The sequence below is a fragment of the Nematolebias whitei genome, chromosome 20 (assembly GCF_014905685.2).
Source record: "Nematolebias whitei isolate Nwh7 chromosome 20, NemWhi1, whole genome shotgun sequence".
NCBI classification, from domain to species: domain Eukaryota; kingdom Metazoa; phylum Chordata; class Actinopteri; order Cyprinodontiformes; family Rivulidae; genus Nematolebias; species Nematolebias whitei.
This window is the reverse complement of record NC_056517.1, coordinates 21,491,596-21,515,451: the sequence shown is the minus strand read 5'-3', so window position 1 is coordinate 21,515,451 and position 23,856 is coordinate 21,491,596. Positions and strand designations below refer to the sequence as shown.

The 23,856-nt window shown below is 40.4% G+C and overlaps 1 protein-coding gene across 2 annotated transcripts in view; it reads right to left on the bottom strand.

The window, feature by feature from the left end:
• Positions 1 to 23,439, bottom strand: part of LOC119426772 (coiled-coil domain-containing protein 106) — a 28,095-nt gene extending 4,656 nt beyond the window's left edge. Inside the window, exons 1-4 of one of the 2 annotated variants that reach the window (XM_037694353.1) lie at positions 23,310 to 23,439; positions 11,886 to 12,100; positions 11,594 to 11,803; positions 11,306 to 11,512 (exon numbers count right to left, since the gene is read on the bottom strand). In XM_037694353.1, coding sequence (XP_037550281.1) covers positions 11,306 to 11,512; positions 11,594 to 11,803; positions 11,886 to 12,090 — 622 coding nt within the window. In that variant the 5' untranslated portion in view covers positions 12,091 to 12,100; positions 23,310 to 23,439. Of the gene's footprint in view, positions 1 to 11,305; positions 11,513 to 11,593; positions 11,804 to 11,885; positions 12,101 to 19,348; positions 19,385 to 23,309 lie in introns of those variants that run through there. The other variant, XM_037694354.1, reaches the window with a different exon arrangement.
• Between the last annotated feature and the right edge of the window lie 417 nt (positions 23,440 to 23,856).

The window sequence follows — 23,856 nt, the reverse complement described above, 5'->3', positions numbered from 1 at the left end:
TTCACAGAGTGCTGTGTCCAAGCATATCAATGGAAAGTCTAGTGGAAGGGCAAAATGTGGCAGGAGAAGATGCACAAGCAAAAGAGATGACCGTGGGCTTCAGCAGATTATCAAACAGAGAAGATTCCAGAATCTGGTAGAGATCCAGAAAAAGTGGAATGAGGTGGGAGTCACAGCTTCAAAAACCACTACATTCAGATGCATCTGGGAGATGGGCTACAACTGTCGGGTTCCTAGGGTCAAGCCACTTCTGACTGAGCCAACGTAGGAAGGGTCTCAACTGGGCCAAGGAGAAGATGGGCTGGATTGTTGGCCAGTGGTCCAAGGTCCTCTTTTCCGATGAAAGTAAAGTGTGCCTTTCATTCGGAAATCAAGGTCCAAGGGTTTGGAGGAAGAACAGTGAGGAACAGAACCCATACTGCTTGAGGTCCAGTGTGAAATATCCACAGTCAGTCATGATTTGGGGTGCAATGTCTGGTGCAGGTGTTTGTAAACTCTGCTTTCTTAAATCCAAGAACATCACCGTAACAGTATACCTGAATGTTTTAGGGGACTTCATGATTCCTTCTGCTGAGGATCTGTATGGAGATTCCATCTTCCAGCAGGACCTGGTCCCTTGCCCATGCCACCAGAAGCACCAAAACCTGGTTTGATGCCCATGCCATCACAGTGCTTGACTGGCCAGCCAACTTGCCGGACCTTAACCCCATTGAGAATCTATGGGGTATTCTCAAGAGGAAAATGAAGGGCACCAGACCCAACAACAAAGAAGAGCTGACAGCAAGCATCAAGGAAATCTGGGTTTCCATAACTCCCAGGCAATGCCACAGGCTGATTGCCTCAATGCCACGTCACATCGAGGCAGTGATTAAGGCAAAGGGATTCCCAAATATTGAAGATTGACATATTGTTTTGAAAGTGCCAAATTTTGATTGGTTTGTTGTAATCCTAATTTCTTTCTTTTTTTTTCTGCAAAAACTGAGAAGTAGTGTTGGTTGATTTCTTCACAGTATTCTAATTTTTTGAATTCCTGTTTTCTTGGGTTTCATGAGCTGGAAGTCCAAATTATGTAAAAATAAACAAATGAATAATTGAAATTGTTTAAATTGTGAGTCCTGAATCTATCATCTATTACAGTTTAACTTTTTGAATGGAATTATAGAAGTTAAACAAATTTTTTATGATATTCAATTTTTTTGAAAGGGTCTGTGTATATATATATATATATATATATATATATATATATATAGTTACTATGTAGTTGTATCAACATCTGCATGCATTTTTTGCCGATTAAATAAAATGAATTCAGTCTTCAAGCGTTTTTTGACAATATTTATTGGCATGATGCAAAGAACTGAAAATGTATGTCAAATTTCTGATGCCTAATGTTTTTTTATTTACTGAGTAATAGGATAACATGTCGAAATAAGAACTTAAGTAAAACATCCATCCATCCATTATATTCCGCTTATTCCGAAGTCGGGTCATGGGGCAGCAGCATGAGCATGAAGGCACAGACATCTCTTTCTACAGCCACCTCTTCCAGCTCTTCTGGGAGGATTCCAAGGCGTTCCCAGGCCAACCGAGAGACAGTCTCTCCAGTGTGTCCCGGGTCTTCCCAGAGATCTCTTTCCAGTCGGACATGCCCAAAGCCCCTCCCTAGGGAGGCGCCATGGGGACATCCTTAACAGATGCCCAAACCACTTTAACTGACTCCTCTCGATGTGGAGGAGTAGTGGTTCTACTTGGAGTGTCTCCTGGATAACTGAACTTCTCACCCTATCTCTAAGAGAGAGTCCAGCTACCCTGCGGAGGAAACTAATTTCATCTGCCTGTATCCGCGTTCTCATTCTTTTGGTCACTACCCAGAGCTCTTGACCATAGGTGAGGGTAGGAACGTAGACAGACCGGTAAACAGAGAGCTTTGCCTTACAGCTCAGATCTCTCTTCCCACAACGGACCAGTAAAGAGTCCGCAATACTGCAGATGCTGCACCAATCTGTTTGTTAATCTCATGCTCCATTCTTCCCTCACTCGTGAACAAAATCCCAAGATACTCCTCCACTTGAGGCAGAACCTCACCCTCGACCTGAAGAGAGCAAGCCATCCTTTTCCAGTTGAGGAACATGGCCTCAGATTTGGAGGTGTTAATTCTCATCCCAGCCACTTCACACTCAGCTGCAAACTGCTCCAGTGAGAGCTAAAGGTCATGGCATGATGACGCCAACAGGACCACGTCATCTGCGAAGAGCAGAGATGGAATCCTGAGGCCATCAAAATGGAAACTCTCCGCCCGCTGGCTGTACTGAGAAATTCTGTCCATAAAAGTTATGAACAGAATCAGTGCCAATGGGCAGCCCTGGTGGAGTTCAACTCCCACACTGAAGGGGTCCAACTTATTATTGGCAATGCGAACCAAACTCTCGCAACGCTTGTATAGGGACTGAACAGCCTATAACAATGGGCCCCCAATCCCGTACTCACAAAGCCCCCCCCCCACACACACACACACACACAGTTTACCCCAAGGAACACAATTGAATGCCTTCTCCAAGTCCACAAAACATGTGGAGACAGGATGGGCAAACTCCCATGACCCCTCGAGAACCCTAGAGTAGAAGTGATCCAGTGTTCCACGGCCAGGACGGAACCCACACTGTTCCTCCTGGATCTGAGGTTTGACCAACAATCGGACTCGCTTCTCCAGTACCCCTGAATGGACCTTACCAGGGAGGCTAAGGAGAGTGATGTCCCTATAATTGTAGCACACCCTCCAGTCCCCTTTTTGAAGAAGGGAACCACCACCCCAGTCTGCCAATCCATTGGCACTGCCCCTGATGTCCATGCAACATTGCAAAGCCGTGTCAACCAAGACAGCCCCATAACATCCAGAGCCTTAAAGAAATCAGGGTGAATCTCATCCACTCCCAGAGCCCTGCCGCCTCAGAGCTTTTTCAACTACATCGGCGACCTGAGACACAGTTATGGACGATCAACCCCAAAGTCCCCCAACTCAGCTTCCTCCATGGAAGACGTGCTGGTGGGATTGGGGGGAGTGGTGGCGCAGAGGTTGGAGAGGTGGGCTTGTGATCCGAAGATCGCCGGTTCACGCCCCGGCCCCGACAACATCAAAATTGTGGGTGGGGTAGGTGAAACACCCACACTTGCCCCCACCCTCATTCGCCCCACTCTGGGCCCATGAGCAAGGCCCTTAACCCCCACCATGTGCTCCCTAAACAGGTCTCTCTTGAAAATGAGTTCTCGTGGCTCAATGAGACTAACCTGGATAAATAAAGGCTAAATGAAAAAAAAAAATGGTCCAAGAAGTATTCCTTCCACCTCCCAATGACATCACTGGTTGAGGTCAACAGCACCCCACCTTCACTGAGCACAGTGTTAGTAAAGCTAACTTTGCATTTGTTTGAACATGGTGTTTGTGATGGACAAACTATGACTAGCACAGAAGCCCAACAACAGAACACTGCTCAGGTTCAGATCAGAGAGGCCGTTCCTTACGATCACACCTCTCCAGGTCACACTGTAATTACCCACGTGGGCATTGAAGTTCCCCAGCAGAATAAAGGAGTCCCCAGTTGGCGCACCTTCCAGCACCCCTGCCAAGGACTCCAAGAAGGCCAAATATTCCGAACTGCAGTTCGGCATGTAGGCACGGACAACAGTCAAAACCCGTCCCCCCCACCCAAGGCAAAGGGAAGCCACCCTCTCATCTACCGGGGAAAACTCCAACACACAAGCACCATGTCAGGGGGCTAAAAGTAGACCCATACCAGCTTGACACCTCTCACCATGGGCAACTCCAGAGCAGAATAAGGTCCAGCCCCTCTCAAGGAGATTGGTTCCAGAGCCCATGCTGTGCGTCGAGGTGAGCCCAACTATATCCAGTTGGTACCTCTTAACTTCGGGCACAAGCTTAGGCTCCTTCCCCACCAGAAAGGTTACATTCCATGTCCCAAGAGCCAGAGTTGGTAAGCCAGGGTCAGAGCGCCACGGTCCACACCTCCTGCCACTGCCCAAGGCATCATGCACCTGACTTTTATGGCCCTTCCTGCAGGTGGTGGGTTCACAGGAAGGCAAACCCATGCTGCTCCTTCGGGCTGAGCCTGACTGGGCCCCATGAGTAGAAACCCAGTCAACAGGCACTTGCTGACGAGCCCCTCCCCCAGGCCTGGCTCCAGGATGGGGCTCCGGTAACCCATGGTCGGGCAAGGGACACTGATTGAGTTCCTTGTTTTTTTCCTGTCCATAAAAATCTTCTGAATAAATCTTCTAAGTAAAACATGACAATTGTGTATGTTCACAAATGACTACCGACAACTTCAGAAAAAAAAAAAGTGATTTACATTTTTATGTTTTACATCTGGACTCAGCCATCTCAAAATATTTAAAGAATTTAAATCTGAACACATTTAATAATTTAACATTTTAGGCAATCACTTATTTCTTCTATGCTCAGTGAGAGAAGTGAGCTCTTGATTGTCCTGCCAGATATTTAAACATGGGCTTGAATGGAGTCAGAGCCATTCTCATGCATGTGTGGAGGTGTTCATTGGTGAGCCTGCTGGAATGATATTTGGTTTGTATTAGGGGTGCAGGAAAAAAAAACATTTTAAAGAATCTAGATTCATAGTCCTGGTGATTCAGATTTGATTCTAAATGCTCATAAATCAATTTTATAATGAGTTATTTTTTCGCTCTACACCCGAGCATAATGAATATTGCATTACGTGTCCACTCGGTCACCGTAGAACCCGCTCCTTCATCGTTAAAAGCCAATGTATGGACACATTTCGGATTCTACAATGTTCCAGGCAAGAGAGAGCTTGACAAGACCACAACAGTTTGCAAAAAGCATAAACTGAAAATGCGGTATTTTGGAAATATGATGAATGCGCGGGTGCGACATCACCTTGAACTAAATGAAAACAAAAGCCTGCCAAAATAACCATCAGCCCAGTGAAATCTGGATCAATGCAGCAAACTTCCAGCTAATTCCCCAAATGTTGTGAAGATTTCCCACTCCATCGCCTGCTATATTATGAAGGATTTATGACCATCCAGCACAGTCAAAGGCGAGGGGTTTAAATTTATGATTAACACGCTAGACCCAAGGTATGTCATCCCCTCACGTACATTATTAGTGATAAAGCAGAGCTACAACTATATGAGGAAACAAAAAATAAAGTAGGAGAAGCTTTAATAAATGCTACTAGAGTAACATTTACAGTATATTTGACTCCTGGACTTCAAGAGCCACTCAGTCGATTGTCACATTTACACAACACTTCATTACAGATGACTGGCAGATGAAGTTGTATGTTTTGCAGACACGAGCAATGGGTAAAAGTCACACTGCAGTAAACCTGAATGCTATGTTTCACTCTGTAGTAGAGGGGGACTTAACATAAGTGACGTTGTTAGTGTCATCGATAACGCTACAAACATGCTTGCTGCTGCACAGCTGGAGAACTTAACACACACCACGTACTTTGCCCATTCGTTGAACCTTGCTGCTCAGCGAGCTTTAAAAGTAAACACTGTGGCATGACTTCTTGTCAGGATAAGGAGAATCTGATCATTTTTTCCATCGCAGCCCACGTGCAAGCCATGTGCTGAGACACAAACAAAAACTTTTGTTTGTTTCACCACACAAGCTAAAATACAATGTTACAAGATGGAACAGCAGTTATGAGATGCTTGAAAGATTTTTGGAGCAGCAACCTGCAATATGTGCCACCCTCCTTTCAGCACAGTGCAGCCCTCATACTCCTGACCATGTTGACAAGCTCCTTTTTCTGCAAAAGAATGTAATCATTACTGATTTAGAAAAGTTCTACATCATACCATTTAGATGGTTTATAAATTACAGTTCAGAAATATTTTTATGCAGGCTTGCACAAGTTTTGAAATTTTGTTTCAGATTTTGTTTTAAAGATTTACCAAATATGTATGAATGCAATATGGTTAAGTCTGTGAAGTCTGCACATTTCTTTTTTTTTTATACCAAAGTATTTTTATTGAGTCAAAAAAAGCCCATGCTCAATAACCCAGGTATACAATCCAACAATTTTCAGTCAGGTCATCTGGACAGTTTCTTTTTTTTTTTTTTGGAAACGTTTCACCTTCTATATTTTTTATTGAGTTTTCACTTTGAAAATACAATCAGGTATCAAGGATGCCTTTTTTAAATGACTCTATAAGCATGTCTAGAAGAGGTGTCAACAATTTATCCTTATTTTTTTTTATAAATTTCGATGGGGATACAATCAGGTCCTGCTTGCTTACCGGAGCTCATTTCATCAGTAGCCTGTGCTATTTCCTCTTTATTTATTTCTATATTTAAGTCAGCCCTATCATCTCAGATAACTAGGATATGTACCCATTCAAAAACTTGTCTATTTCATTTTGGTCTAAATTTTCTTGGGTATCATATAATTCCCGATAGTAATTTTTAAAAGTGTTACTAATATCTCTAGGATCTATTAAAGTTTTGTCCTGTGTTACAATAGATGTAACCAATGTTGTTGTTTCAAGCTGTTTGATTTGCCAATCTAAAGGTCATCCAGCTTTATCCCCCTGTTCGTAATCTGATTGTTTTAGTCTTAAAAACTGGATGCAGCACGAAAACTGGACTGTTTATCATATTCCACTCATAGAAGCAACAGTTCTTTATTCAACTCTATTGTTTATTTGGAAAACCCTCTCCTAAGTTATCTATAATTTAATTTCATGATTCTGCCCATTAATCTTGGCATTCTTGGATTTGTTGCCCATGTAGCTAGCATCCCATCTAATGCATGCTGTTGTTTGATTAGTATTTAACTGAAAGAACTCCTCAATCTGTAACTCAATGTATTTAACAACATCCTCATCTTACAGCCATTTATGCTGAAAACACCATCTGGGGGGGGGGGGGTCCCTGGTTACTTTCACATCACTGTAGATAAGACAACATGGTGCATGAGCTGAAATTACTATGCTATCATACATACATATCCTGATGCATGCTCAATAAAGACGAAACGTTTCTACATTTTTTTTTAAAAATTTTTTTATGAATGTCCAGAGGACCAGACTTTAACATGTTAGATACCATACATACGGTTTTGAATTTTGGATATTAATTCTGATGAGATTAACCAATAATCTAAATGTGAGTATGTCTGAACTGTTGCTGAATAACATAAGTAGGCTTTATTTTCTTGGTGGATATCCCTAAAGATGTCCACCAGTCTACGATCTTTTATAAACCTCTGTATAATTGTTCTAGTTATTTTTACATTTTTATAACTAGTTCAATGTGTTACATGAGGTAAAAGGAAACTATTAATTGCTGTTATTAAAGCATTAGACAGGGTAATGACACTTACTGATATATTTATAACTTGTTCAAAGTGTTCCACTTTACTTGAGGTAAGGGATAGTATTACTGACACAGTTATAATGGTGTCATGACTGCCAAAGTTAAGACTAACAACAAATGTCAGGGTATTGTAATGTAACTTTTTAAAGTTTGATAATTAATACCTGTTATAACATTTATGACAGGTTATGATTTCTTGGTTAATGTGAAGTTGTCGTGACAAAGACATTTAAACAATGTCAACTTTTCACTAAAGGTGTCATAATTTACCGAATGACACTTAATGACAACAGTCATAAACATTCATAAAGACTTGTTTATGTTTAAGACAGGTGTTATGTCATGTTTATGACAGTGTTATGCCAGTCATATGAACACCACTTCAAATAAAGTGTTGCTGATTTTTACTTCCAGTCTAACTGGCAATATCATCACTTTGGCCTCCAAATGCTGAGGGCAACAAAGTCAAATCAATAAACATATCTTAGTAATAGATGTCCAAATAGAAAGAGCAGATCTGGGTAATGCAACTTGTTGCAAAGCTTGTTGTCACACTCTGCTGCTGCTATCATTACGTCTAACTTTAAACACTTTGGTCTAAATTGCTTTTGGTTGGTGACCCTGAAACCAGAAGCAAACTGGGGATACAGCGAGTCAAAGTGGCATCCAAAACCCCACTGAAAGTATCACACAGCAGGAAGCACTGAACTACATGGGTGGATGATTTTCTATTTATTGTTATTGAATGAATTCATAAAACTATTTATTTGATCACTGGTAAATGGGGATGTGGTGGCGCAGAGGTTAGAGAAGGCAAGCCTGTGATCGGAAGGTCACTGGTTCGATCCCCTGGACTGACAACAACAAAATGTGGGTGGGAAAGGTGAAGCACCCACACCTGCTTCCATCATCATTTGCCCTACATAGTGCCCTGGGCCCTTGAGCAAGGCTCTTAACCCCCACCATCTGTTCCCCCGGGAACCCTAGAGAGCAGCTCGCTGTAGTAACTCAGCGGTCTGTGGCTGCAACAGGAAGGACATCCTGCGTAAAAACAATTGCCAAGTTTTTGTACAAGTTAGTTCACTGCTGCTCCCCCTGAAGAAGAGAGCAGCCGAAAGAAAAAGAAAAACAAATAAAATAAAAACAACAGATCACTGGTAATGTTTTAAAAGCAGCAAAATCATCCAAAAAAGTTGAATGAGAAGTAGTTTTCAGATTATATAAATAAGTAAATTACTATGTTTTCACCTAGAGCTCATTATGGAGTAGACTGCAGGGACGATTTGCATAAAATCTAAAATTTTATATTTATTTAAAACACAGCATTTAATTTTTTCTGTGACATTTAGATTTGTTTAATCAATTAGTATGTTCACCCACCATTTCATCTTTATTTTCCTACAAAGTGAATCTGAAATTTCAGGAAACTTTCTTCATTTCTAAAGACCAAAAAATATATAAAAGCAGAAAAGAGCTGCTACTGGTACCAGAATGATAAATTAGGGAATGAGAATATACATACTGGTAGATGTGCAAGTTTTTACAAGTATTTCCAAATAAGGGCAACAAAATATACTTTGTTAACAAATAACTAATCACGTTCTAAGCATTAACTAACAGTGAACACTTTTTATTATTTAGACTCCTGCTTAGTTCATAAAAAAGATAACCATTACCAAGTAACCATTTCATTCTTAGTCTCATCATTTGGAAAGGCTTTGCTGATGATTGCCAAGGTTTTTTTTATGGTTAGGTTCGACTCATTTTGACTCAAAAGAACCATTCTTAGAAAATGTTTTTTGCCAGTCAAGTATCCAATTATCTAATCATGAATTAATAATCTTTCTTCATCATTAATGGACCATAAGTTAACATTTTGTGAAACTTTGTCCTTGTTAGTTCATGATTAACTAACCATGTGTTAATGATTAATCATGAGTTTAAATTTTGTGGATTCTACAGTGATGCGAGTCATCAGTTCATGATTTACTCACTGTTAGACAAAAACTTTCTCACAGTTAAAACTCTTTGTGACACTTACAGATAAGTAAGCAGGTCTTCATTATGATTAGTTCATGATGACCTAACCATCTGTTAAACTGTTAAACCTCCAAAAAATGTGGAGTTTATGGTTTGTTGAAATTATTGACTCACCACAAGCAAAGAAAGTGGCAATGATGAGGTTATAAACAGCTTATTAGGTAGAGTAGTTTAGGATTTGGTCATCAGTATCAAAGCACATTTCTGTGGCTCATATTTGAAAGTGCTATTTTTTTATTTAACTATTTTGAGAGAAGTTTGCAGATATTGAAAAGAGTTGCTCGTCTGCTGTAGAGCAGGGGTGCCCACACTTTTTCAGCAAGCAAGCTACTTTTAAAATGACCAAGACCAAGTGATCTACCTACTATAAAAATACCAAACATATACTTATTTATAAACATATTAAGTATGTTTTATTTGTTTTTCATTCTTGTTTTTAGTATTTTAACATGTTTTATATGGCACCTTGATTTATTGTTTGATAATGCTACTTTTATTTTAATTGCATTTTACTGTAGTTTATTGTTGTCTGTACTTTATTTGTTGTTTGTCTACAACAGGTTGTAAATGAGTCCTCGTGACTCAATGAGACAAACCTGGATAAATAAAGATTGAATGAATGAATAAGTCCCAGCTCACTGTGGATGCAACATAATAAATGACAAAACCCAAAGTTTGTGTAAAAAATTAAAAGTTGACTATTTTTACTGTCCGTGAACAAAATAATAAACAAAATACAGCAACAACTTGCGTTCTTCACACAAAGAAACTGAAAGCAACAAGAATAACTTCATGTTTGAAAAATAACCTGAAAACTTGAGAACAAAAGTGAAAATTTCAAAACAAACTAAATACAGCAGCCCTGACAGCAGCTGGCTTTTAACCGTAACCGTCTTTCTTGATACCTGGAGAGCTTTGATTGAAGACTATATTTCTGGTTTGTTTTTAAAGTCTCGAAGCAACAAGTCAGCTGCTTCAACAAATGCCTCTTTTACCATCTCTCCGTCTTGAAAAGTCTTCTTGTGCTTAATTATTAAAGTGACACACCCAGAATGCTTTGCTGCTGTAGTCAGCTGTAGGAAAAATGACTGCTGTCCAGATAACTGGGATTTTAGTTCCTTCACCTTTTTCTTTCTCAGCTCACTTTTCAGAAGAAAGTCGATGTTGTAGTTTTTATGAATACAGTCTGAAAATGCCGCTCCGGTAAACTTGCAGATGAGGCAAATGCACTTCGAATATGACATTGTGAAAACAAAAAAAAAGTCGTCCTCCCATTCAGTTTGGAAATGGTAGGTTTTTGGCATCTTACTTGGTCCAGCTCCCCAACTCATTTTATTCCCTTTCTTGAATTTCGATTAGAAGAAATAAACTGGATGCTATTACTAGGCAACTGGTTTGTTTTTAGCTCTGTTGTATGTACATGCGTGGTGACCTATGTGTCAGAAAAATCTGGTCTCACATTGGCTAACCTGTATGTCAATCAAGTGACAAATTGCACAGTGAGGATGGATTCAGTAATAATAATAGTAATAATAATAATAATAATAATAATAATAATAATAATAGGCTGACATCTATTTAAAAAAATTAAATTTAAAAAAAGTCTGAAGTCTATTTCGCCATGCAATCTACTCAAATTGCCTTCGCGATTGACCGGTAGATCGTGATGGACGTATTGGGCACCCCTGCTGTAGATTATCATACTGGCTGTTCCTGACAGCAACAACTTAAAGCGTGCTTTGCTTTATTAAACTTAAAATGTCTCCAAACTGAAGCACTTGTCCATGAATCAAACACAAGGTTTGGCTAATGTTGAAATAAAGTACTGTTAGGTGGTTACCAAATTGGTGGGACTTCTTTAAATGCCCTTTCTTTGCTTACCTCTCTTCCTGCTGTAGTCCTTCCCTTTCTTCGACTTTTTCTTGTCCTTATGGCGTTTCTTCCTTCTGTGCTCACTTGAGGCAGCTGACACTACTGAAGAGTCGGACCCCTCAGAATCAGTGTCGCTGCTGGCAGAGGAACAAGAAGAAGCCCTTTCTCTCTTTCGAGATTTATTTTCCGAATGCTGCACTTTGCTTGATTTAGGAACTGTGGACAGAAAAATTAAACCATAATAAACAATGATCTTTGTTAATAAAAGCTACAAACAGCTTCAGTTCGGTCACTGACCTTCAGTTGTTGAACAGGGTGTAGCGAACGCTGGCATGGAGCGAATGCTTGTGAGGTTATCGATCTGGCTGCGCAGAAACTTGCGGTCCTGCATCAGGTCCTCCACCTGTTTCTCCAGTGTAGTGATGCGTTCCTGTTTGCTCTCCAGCATGCACTGCAGCTTCGTGATGGTCAACAACACCCTCGGGGGTAAGCCCTCAAAATTTAAAGCTGTGGGAAACAAATTCCATCAGGTGAGGATATTTAAGCTGCAGAAAGGTAATCTCATAACTAAAGACTCAACGGGTCCTACCAGACATGGCACTGCTGGGCGTGTTGTCCTGAACAGCATCTGCTGAAGCTCCAGTTTGGAAGTTTTCCCATTTGATAATGCGGAGGTCGTCCTGCTCCTGCTTCAGCCAGCTCGTGGAGCCGAGTCGGTCTTTGGTCCTTATGGAGCTGGAGTCAATCTCTATGCAAGGGGAGTAACTTGACGACTCCTGCTGCCACATCGACATCTTTTTAGACCTGAGCATGGATAAAAGGTGGGTTTGAAATACTTGGACTAAAAGTTTTTAAACTCTTGTGCAAGATATTCAGAAAGTAAAGGCCCTGTCACACAGTGCTGTATAGCATCGGTGTACGCCAACACATGACTAAAAACGACAAGAACGCTGTTGTAAGTTGCATGAGTTAGGTTTAAGTTTTGAATAAGTTATCAGCACCCTGATATACTGGACTGTCTCCATGATCCTCCATCTGTCTGCATGGAGTGAATTCTACAGACTTGTTTGTTTCCGCAGGGAAAGCATGGATGTTCTCCATCTGCCAGACTGGTTCTGGAAGGTAGTCTGGGAGGGCAGCTGCTGCGGTCATTATTACCATCAAGCTGCTAACTAGACCTGCTAATGCTGGTAACAAGATCCTCCACCTGCTTGCATGGACCGAACTCTATGTACCCGTTCAGTTCCGTGGGGAAACCTTGGACGTTCTCCATCTGCCAGACTCAGTTCTGGAGGGCAGTCTAGGAGGGCAGCTGCTATGGTCCTTGTTATCATCATTCTGTTGACGGGACCTGCTAACAAAACCTGCTAACGCTGCTAACAAGACCACACCGCTAACCGAACCACACCACTAACAGTACCATGGTGCCAAAGGGACCATGTCGCTAAGATAACTCACTGTCATCAGAACCACTCCGCCAATTGGACCATGCTGCTGTAGATTTATTTATTTTTCACTTTTGGCACCTTGTTTCTGTATTTTTGTTGCATGCTTTGAATAAATCCTAGTTTATGTTAGTTTAGTTTATGTTAGTGCTCACGTTAAGCGTGTAAATAATAGCCAAACCAAACCTATGAGAATTGTGCTTCTGTTTCTTCGGTGTATTGTTTAGCCCTATTACCCTAAAAATTACCCTGAAAGTGTTTTTAGAGGTGATCTCTACCTAATGGCCATGGCTAATGGACTTTATCAAACACAAAACCCGCTATAACTCAGTCATTGCTACACAAAATAAGCTAAAGTTTGGTGTGCTCATAGCTAAGAGTCATCTCCAACACAATTTCCAAGTAGTAACAGATCACAAGATCTTTATTTAAAAGTGGATGATATGCATTCTTCAGGAATGCTGCTTTTATTAGAAGTTTTGTCTCTGCAGAACATCTTACAGTTTTAAACATCAATAACATCAAGCAGTAGACTGTGCATTTTGGATGTTTGCTATCAACAACTGGCTGCCAATAAACTTGATTTAAGCTGTTTCCATGGCAGCAAGGCAGCTCTTATAATTATGAACTCTATGTGCTGTAATTAAGAGATGAAGACATTATAATTACTAGCTCCATCTCAATGACAAGGTTCTCACAAATATACAGTATATAGAGTGTTGTGGATTTATCACAGAAGTTTACAGTCATATGATATAAAACAAAGGCGGTAAGCTAATCCCATAACTTGTCATTTTTATTTTTATCATGCCAAGTGTAAGCAAGCAGCAGTGCTCGGTGTCTGGATGGGACTAAACTGATTTTGTACAAAGTGCTTTAGTTCCACAATATTGTTCTGCGGCATGAAGTAACTATTTTAAGTTATTATTGTTTTCTTAGGAGTCATTAAAACTCAACTTAACTTGCACTATGGACTTTACCAAACACTGTAGATGGATGAATGGATGGATGATGGATTGATGGATGGACGAAATAATAATAAAATGTCCTGAAGAGCTAAAACAATGTTTTCAGGCTGAGCGAACTCTAAAAGACTGACTAGTTGTTTTATTTTATGAATAAAATAAACAGTATTTTATGCAGTTAAATAAGGTGGTTGATTTTTCCCTTAGGGTCATGAATAGTCAAAATTATTGGACAATAGAAGGGTTAACCTGGAAGCTTCAGAATTTGTCCAGATAAAACATCATTCATGTCAGATTATTACTGTCACACACCCACGGATTGGATAAAATCTGGATTTAGCTCATAATCATGACTTTGTATCTGAAACTATGAAATATCTAATTGTTATAATGTTTAAAATCTAATAAATCTAATAGGTATGTCCTAACGAGTCTGCTGGCTTCCTTCCTATGCTCTTAACAGAACAAATAAAAGCACATAAGAAACACTTTTTTATTGAAAGTAACAAATGTACAATCAATGCGTGGTGACACGTGGTAGATGCCATGGATGGAGCAGGGGCAGAAGCTGGGGAGCTTTGAGACGAACCGTCACATGCCGGGAGACATTCTGGAATTTAAAAAAAAACACACAACTTCAGAACACACGCAACAACATGTAGCTGCAGATCAAAATAGAGTGAAAAACAGGAACATAGCACAGTTAGCATTTTTGCTAATTAGCTGTCCTATTACATTCAGGGGCAATGGCGTCAGCCTCTTTGTCCAAAATGTGCTCAAACCCGACAGGATGAGTAACTTAAAATATGCTTAAAGTTAGAAAACACTCACCATCATCCATCATTGATTCCAGCCGAGGTTTAGCTTCTCCTAGCATTGCTTCGGTGTTCACTGGTAGCCGTAAGAAGCCATCAGCTCTGAGACCTCTTTAAACACTTTTTTGTTGCGAGTCCCTCCATTTAGCTCGCTCTGAATTTTGTTGTCGGCCACCAAGCACAAAAACGCCTGCACTTCAGCATTAGACTACGGTGTTGTCATTATTCTTTTTAAAATCTGCAAAATAGGTCCAGTCGCTCCTCCAAGTTCGAGTTATTGCAATTGGTGGATCGAGTTGTGAAAGTTTCTCAAACAACCAGTGACTCCACCCCCTGACCACTCAGTGACTGATAGTGTTCTGATGTCACGTTTTAAGGCCAGCACGGTATGCTTGGAACCACAGAGAAGTTGGTCCTGAAAAAGGGACTAGTTTCATGAATCATTACTAGTGGAAAAGCCTTGAAACCCTTGGAACCTTGGACATGCTTAGCACAGCATGTCAAGTCCAAGACTCGACAACAAAACAAGTTTAACTTACTAATAACTCATCAACACCATCACTATTCCAATAACAACACATTCAGTGTAGGACAACACTCCAGTAGTCAATTACATGCCAGGGAGACAGAAAAATGGGTGAAGAATTTATCTGACAGACAGCTCACCCAGCCGGAGACAGAGATTCTTGGCAAGGGACTGAACTTTGCAGTTGCACCAAGTAGAATTCCTCTGGTGGAGATGATCACAGCCACTGAGTCAGCCATCCGCAACAACAAAATTAAAGAGGGTGAAGCAGAACAGCTCAGAATCAAAGTTTCATCCTGCCTCAGCAATGCCAAACCACCACCTTCCAACATGAGTAGAGAGGAGAGGGATGCACTCACCACTCTTAGCAAGGACAAAAACATCATCATTCTCCCAGCAGACAAAGGAAGGTGCACAGTGATTTTGAACCAGAAAGACTATCATGAGAAAGTTATGACACTCCTTAGTGACTTAACCACTTATGAACATCTGAAAAGAGATCCAGGAAGTGGTTACAAGAAGAAGTTAATAGATTGCCTGAAGAATTTGGAGCAGGACAAGGCTATTGACCGTTTTCTGTACCACAGACTGTACCCAGGGGAGGCCACACCTAGTCTGTATGGTTTACCTAAAATCCACAAACAAGGTGTACCTTTAAGACCAATCGTTAGCATGATTAACTCAGTCACTTACAATGTTTCCAAATATCTGGCGTCTGTACTCATCCCTTTAGTTGGCAGCTTAGAACACCACATACAGAACACCATGGACTTTGTGGATAAGGTGAGGGAAGTCATCGTGGAGACTGATGAAACAATGGTCTCTTTTGATGTCACATCACTCTTTACATGCATTCCTGTTGATGATGCAGTAGAGGTGGTCAGTTTAAGATTAAAATCAGACACCACTCTGAGCAGCAAGACCACGCTTTCCACAGAACAACTGTGTCAACTCTTGAAACTGTGCCTGCAGACAACCTACTTCACATATGAGGAGCAATATTATAGACAGAAACATGGGTGTGCTATGGGGTCTCCAGTTTCTCTTATTGTTGCCAACCTGTACATGGAGGAGGTAGAAAAGAGAGCCTTGATGTCCTTTTCAGGGACACCACTAAGACATTGGTTCAGGTATGTTGACGACACCTGGGTTAAAATTAAATCTCAGGAAGTCCAACATTTTACTGACCACATCAACTCTGTGGATAAATACATCAAGTTCACATGAGAAGATGTAAAAAATGGCAGGTTGGCTTTCTTGGACTGTGAGGTCTCAGTCTCTGATAGAGGACTTTTGCAAACCGAGGTGTACCGCAAACCCACCCACACAGACCAGTATTTGCAGTTTGACTCCCATCACCCTTTGGAGCACAAGTTAGGAGTCATCAGGACTCTGTATCACAGAGCAGACAGCATCCCCACTAACTCAGGAGCCAGGCAGAAGGAGAAATCCTACACAAGACAGGCTCTAGAGTAGGGGTGCACCGATAAATCGGCCGGCCGATCGATCGGCCCCGATTTCCTTAATTTGGGGAGATCGGCGATCGGCCGATCTTTAAATGAGAAGCCGATTTTATCCACCGATCGTAGCTGCCTCTGGAAAGTTCTGAAAATCAGCTGCTGTCCCCTTTTGCTCCACTGTGAGAGCTCACACACAGGTCACTCGGAGCAGCCATGTCGTCGGTTTGGAAGTTCTACGCTGTAAAAGAAAATTAGCCAAAGATCGCAATTTGCAATTCGTGTAAAGCCGAAGTAAGTCGTGGTGGAGCCACCACCAAAACCTTTAATACAACAAACCTCGTTCGCCATTTAAGAAATCACCACGCCGCCAAGTATGCAATGTTTGAAGAGAGCAACCAAGCTAAGGCTAATGCTAAAGCTAGCGCTAACAAAGAGGCAGTCGGTGGGTCGCTGTTAGCTTTTATGAGCAACGAAAAGAGCAAAGCTACCACAAGGAAAGTGATGGAGTTCATGGCATTAGACGACCAGCCATTTTCAGTCGTTGAGGACAAAGGTTTTAGAAGCTTGATGCAGCACGTGAGCCCACGATATAATATGCCGAGTCGGAAATATTTTTCTGATGTTGCATTACCGGAGTTGTTCAGCCAAGTTTCGAGAGACACCCGCAGCCTGCTAAAAGCTAATACAAATACACTCAGCTTTACAACAGACATCTGGACTTCTGATGTAAGTTTAATGTCCATGTTAAGTTTTACTGCACAGTGGATTGACGAACAGTTCGAACGTCATCAAGTACTCTTAAACTGTAAAGAAGAGAGAGGAGAGGCAAGCGAGCACAGACCGTGGCGTGGGTACAGCCAAAGCTACATTGCTGGAGGCTGTTGTGAGAAGATTCAGCAACATTGAGCATGAGCCCCTGTACAGCTTGACCACTTTTCTGGATCCAAGGCAAGTAACTATTAACATTCTATTTTAGCCATAATTACTTTTAGCCTACTACTATATTTCAACAAACATTTAAATTAAATTAAAAATTTCTTGATTGAAATGCATTTCTTTATTTACATGCAAGTCATAAAAACTGTTAATGTATACAAAACACAATGATTGACCCATCTTTCTTTGTTTATGCAAAACAAGGTACAAGAATCGCTACTTCTCAGCAGAGGTGAAAGATGACGTGAAACTGCTCCTTTTGACCAAACTTGCAGAGGGGGAGACCAGATGCACACCTGCTGCAGGAACATCCTCTGAAGTGGGACCTCCTGATATCGATGAACCTGCAGCCAAAAGGCGTAGTCTACTGTTTGCAGGACCCATTGGTCTACTGGAAGATCAATGAAAATCGTTTCCCTCATCTTGCTCTACTTGCCCGAACCCATCTCTCTGCCCCATGCACAAGCATTGAAAGCAAGCGCCTGTTTAGCTTGGCTGGACATGTAGTAGATGAGAAAAGAAGTCGCCTGTCTGGTGACAAAGCAGAAATGCTTTTGTTCATCAAGAAAAACCTGCCACTAATGAAAGTGACTGGAATAAGTCTGTGAGAACTAACTTACCTGTGCCAGTGTTATTTCTTATTACCCACTGACTTGAAAATGTTACACTTGTTGCATTATCTTTTTAAGTTTTTTTTTTTAAATGTAACAAATGAAAGAGTTGAAGGAACTGAACATTTTTTTTTTGGTTAATTTTATAGTTTTAACAAAAATTGTGTAAACTTCATTTATATTTCAGAATACTACCTCATGACAAATTAAAACAAGTTTGTATTGTTTCTAGGGTATTTTTCAAGGGTATGTTTTACAATAAAATAAGATTGGTAAATTGAAGGTGCATTGTGATCTTGTAACACCTGACACTGTTGCTTATAAAAAAAAAATCGGTATCGGCCAAAATCGGAATCGGCAGTTCAGACTTTCAAAAAATCGGTGATCGGTGATCGGCCTGAAAATTGAAATCGGTGCACCCCTACTCTAGAGCAATGTGGATATCCTAACTGGGCCTTCCTGAAGGCAGAGAAGAAACCCAAACAGGACTCCAGTCAGCCATCAGGTGAAAAGGAGGAACCCAGACCAGTGGTCATTCCGTATGTTGAGGGAGTATCAGAGAAACTGAGAGGTTTATTTTCTAAACATAACGTCCCAGTGGCTTTTAAACCCCAAAATAGATTACGGCAAAGACTGGTTCATCCCAAAAATCCAGTCCCCCGGCACAAACAGAGTAATGTTGTGTATGCTGTTCAGTGTCAGGAGGGCTGTGATCAGTCTTACATTGGGGAAACTAAACAGCCACTGGCCAAAAGGATGGCCCAGCACAGAAGATCAACATCATCAGGCCAGGACTCTGCGGTCTACACTCATCTCCAGGCCAGCGGTCACTCTTTCAGGGATGAAGATGTTCACATACTGGACAGAGAGGAACGATGAGAGGAGTAAAGGAGGCCATCTTTGTGAAAAAAAATCGTCCATCATTAAACAGGGGTGGAGGCCTCCGGGTTCAAATGTCCCCCTCTTACAATGCTGTGATTGCTAGTATCACTCAACCCCCTGTGAATAGTAAACAGCCATCAGTGTGCTAATGATCCATTGTTAGGCTGATGGTCCTTCTTGACCATGTGAGCAGCTGGTTTTAGTTGTCAGCAGCAAACTGGTTGATCCACTCTGAGAAGGTGCTATTTAAGAGACTGAGCTGAATACAGCTCCTCAGACTGAGGAAGTCTCTCGGATGAGAGACGAAACGTTTCTACATGTTTTTTTTTGCTTTGCTTTGTTTTTTTTTTGTTTGTTTTCTTGTTTTTTGAATGTCCAGAAGACCAGATTGAACTTTTTTGGATTTTTCTACCTGGATTATTGAGCATGTATCAGGATACGTGCAGAACCAAGTCGAACCATGCTGTAGAGGCGTTAGTGGAAAAGGTCCATTATGAAGTCCTGCTGGAGAGCTCCTGCAGTAGAACAAGTAAAAGGTTCAAATGTACTTTATTGGGTTGAGCTTTAACTTTTCTTGACAATTTCAAGTTCTGCAGCCTTTCAGTTAATAAATAATTAATGAAGGACAAAGAATGAATGCTTTTTGTTTTACTACTGCAGTGAGCAACCTTTGTACTGAATCCACCAAAAAAATAACCTAATCATTTATCAATCCAGTGCCACATGGGTTCATTTCACTTATTAATGCAGTCGATGGAACATATTGAATCTTGCATGAGATGCATATTAAATGAGCAGTAAATTGTAGACTGTGTTAAGTCTGACACAGATTTTAACATTTTGTTTTGCTATTCATAGCTGAAAATGTTTCTCCATGTTCATTTTGTTCGACCTGTGATGATTATTGTTGCTCTAAACATGTATGCAGACCGCTGTATTTATCAAAAACACAACAAACATTGAGATTAAAATAAAAGCTATGAAGAAAATTAAAGACGGAAACTCATAAAATTAAGGTAGCAAAAGTGTTTGTGCAGCTGTTCTTTTAAAATTAATTATCACTTAGATTAAAATAAACATAGTCACGGTTACTGATCTCAGTGTCACATTTGAAACAACTTCCTCAAATGACATTTATCCAAAATGTTTTTATCATTTTTTTTTATTTCTGGACCTGACAGACAAGTTGGACTGGAGAATTTCAGTGGACTCAAATACCAGAAGTTGCAGCATGTAGAGAAACACCCTGGTAAATTAGCAGGCTTTGTAGTTAGAGGTTCTAAGGAAAAATGTAACCCTGCCATGTGTTTTTTGTTTTGGCACACAAAGATAAATGTATTTGCTCAGAAACAGATGAAACCAAAGGCCTACAAGTGCATACAACCCAGCAACTTTTATGTCAGTTTTAAACTACAACCCATTTAATGATGAGAAATGACAAAGTTGTAGCAGTTTTTGTCACTCTCAGGCAGTGTCATGAGAGCTCATATTATATACTGAGTATCACTCTCAGGCAGTGTCATGAGAGCCTGGGCCGGATTTTAGCAGGGGCTTACAGGGGCTGCAGCCCGGGGCCCCGGCATTTCGGGGGCCCCGAAGGATGTTTTATGTTTTTGTGAATGGACAGTGTCAGAATTTAATCAATGACTGATGATTTTGACAGCACCAATGAAAAATGTTCCAAACGTCCATCTTGAATGCTTGCTTGTTATTGGTCCACTTTTGACGCATCTTATGCATTGGGGAGGAGCATCAGGGTGTATATATATATATATATATATATATATATATATATATATATATATATATATATATATATATATATATATATATATATAGGGCCCCCATCCTGACTCCAGCCCAGGGGGCCCCATCCTCCTAAATCCGGCCCTGATGAGAGCTCATATTATATACTGAGTATCACTCTCAGCTCCCACATAAAACTTTAGCTAACTATCTGAAGAACTGACAGGGTTATTGTTATTTTTGTGGCAGCTATCTTGAACATTGCTGGCTCTAAAGGTTAATCACTTGCAGATGTACATCCATCCATTATCTTTACCCATTTCTTTCTTTCTGGGTCTTGGGAGTCACTGGTGCCCATATCAGCAGTCAATGTGTGAGGGGCAAGGTCCACTCTGGACAGGTCGCAAGTCCATCACAGGGACACAATCAGAGAGTTACAATTAGTCTGACATGCATGTTTGGAGTCTTGTGAAGGAGAACGGAGGACCTGGAGAAAACCCACACATGCACAAAGAGGACATGCAAACTCCACACAGAAAAGAACAGCCAGGATTTGAGCCAGCCATCTTCTCACTGAGAGGTGGAAATACTACCAACTGTGTCACCGTGTGATAAATATCTGAGAATCAAATTCTTCTTCTTTTGGCTATTCCCTCTTCAGGAGCCACCACAGCGAGTCATCCTCCTCCATCTCATTCTGTCCTCTGCATCCACTGTCCTCACTCCAACTACCTCCATGTCCTCTCTAACTTCATTCCAGATATCTCCTCTTTGTCTTTTTCTTGGTAGCTGCATGTCTAACATCCTTCTACCAATATACCCACTGTCCCTCCTCTGGACATGTCCAAACCATCTCAGTCTGGCCTCTCTAACTTTATCTCCCAGTTGTTCAACTTGTGCTGTACCTCTGATGATCTAATTCCTCATCTTATCCAGCCTTGTCAATCCTAAGGAGAACCTCAACATATTCATTTTTGCCACTTCCAGTTCTTTCTCCTGTCTTTTTGTCAATGCCACTGTCTCCAGACCATACAACATAGCTGGTTTCACCACTGTCTAGTAAACATTTCCTTTGACCTTTGTTGACACCCTTTGTTGACACAGAATGCCCAATCTCCCTTGGTCCTTAATTTAGTTCATGGAAGGTGGAGGAGATTACTACCCTGTGATCGTAGGGGCCAGGTGAATGAATATGGAGCAAGAAGGTCCTTCAGATAATCTGGTGAAGTTCCGTTTAAACATTGATGGGTAATGAGAGCAATTTGGTACTGAATTCTGTAGGTGACAGGAAGCCAATGGAGGTTATGGAAAATGGGTAATATGTTCAAATTTACGAGCTCTCAATAAAATCCTGGCTGCACTGTTTTGAATATATTTAAGCTTCTGAAGTTTTTTGCCTGCAGGATTCCAGTAAACAGGGAGTTGCAGTAGTGGAGCCTGGAGGAGACAGGCTCCGCTCTTGTGGAACTGACTTCCAGTTTCTGTCCATAAGGCTGACACATTGTCCAGTTTTAAGACTGGGCTAAAGATTTTCCTTTTTGATAAATCCTATAGTTAGGGTTGGCTTGTTATGCTGCAATAGGCTTAGACTACTAGAGGACAAATTGACCTCATTTCCTTAAATCAATTGTTAAAATTGAATAGTTCTCATTTGATACTATTTCTATCTTAACATGTGATTCTTGACCTGCCATTGTGTATCTGTTCCTCTCAAACTCAGCCAGTCGAAGCAGATGACCGCTTGTCCTGAGCCTGGTTCTGCTGAAGGTTTCCTCATGGGGGAGTTTTTCCTTTCCACTGTCACCTTCGTGCTTACTCAAGATGAGAGTTCTGTCAAAGCAGTCTGCTCCTCAGATAAATAGTCTTAAATTATTATTTTTTTATGAATGTTTTTGTTAACTTATTATTTTTTATATATGAATAGTTCTGTTCAGTGCCCTGAGATGACTTCTGTTGTGACTTGGTGCTATATAGTTAAACTGAATTTAATTACGTATAGCTTCCACAATTCTCTCCCAGATCTTCATTCCCCTGTAGTTGTTACAACTCTGTACATCACCCTTGTTCTTAAAAATGGGCACCAGCACACTTTTCTTACATTCCTCAGGAATTGTCTCACTCTCAAATATGCCAAATATCTGAAAATCAAATTAAAAACTTTTATTTTTTTAATTTTGCAACAAGGAAACTACACTAATTTAGGTGTCCATCCAGATAACTTTTCTTCCCTTGTTCCCACAAACTACAGCATTTAAACATGTTTAAATAGTCCTACAATGATAAATGTGACACATCTGAACAAACTAATGTGCTAATTTCTCTCAACATATAGTTTTCCTTCATTTCATTCCTAGATACATTACAGCTACTGGTACCTTAACTCCTATTACCTCCTGTTTTAATAGTGGGAAATAACATGCTTTTATTTATTTATTTTTTATCAAAAAATTTAATATTTAGTACGAAAAAGTTATAAGCCTTTTAAACACTGTGTTCAAAGGCTACAAAGCGCTAACTATTCGTACCTACGGTTGGTTAATTACCAACCAAGATGGATGCTAAATGGTTATTAGGAAAAATTCGGTAAAGGAACCAACAAAGCCGGTGAAACACGCAAAACAACGTACCTTAAACTGAGTCCAGTGGTTAAAAGAAAAGCTGAGATGTTTCCAATGTTGTTAAATTCAAACTAAACACCTCTTTTTCATAAACATAAACACAGACGAGACATGATATGCTACACTACTAAACCGATGTCTGAGAGAAGAGGGAGGAGCCAAATAGGGCTGAAAGACGCTGAGCTGCTTTCAGGGACCTAACAGAAAGTTGTACTTTTTATACTACTCCGTTCAACGTGAAAATTTCTGTTAGAGAAATATTTTACAAAACTAAATTATTTTTTGGCCCAAGATTAACACAAGAGAATAAAACATAACCTTTTTTACAAAAGAAGAATGAAGCACTGTAAAAAACCTGGGACTACAATTTTTTTGTTGTTGGTTTTAACTAGTGAGAAGAAATATTTGATTAGATATATTTATTTTGTAGGCTCCAAATAAGAAAATGCCATGAAATCACGAGAATTAATTTCAAATTTCAAATTTTAATTGCTTTTTGTTGAATTATTGTTCTGTACTTTAAATGATACCTGTATAAAACAGGTCTCTCTTGAAA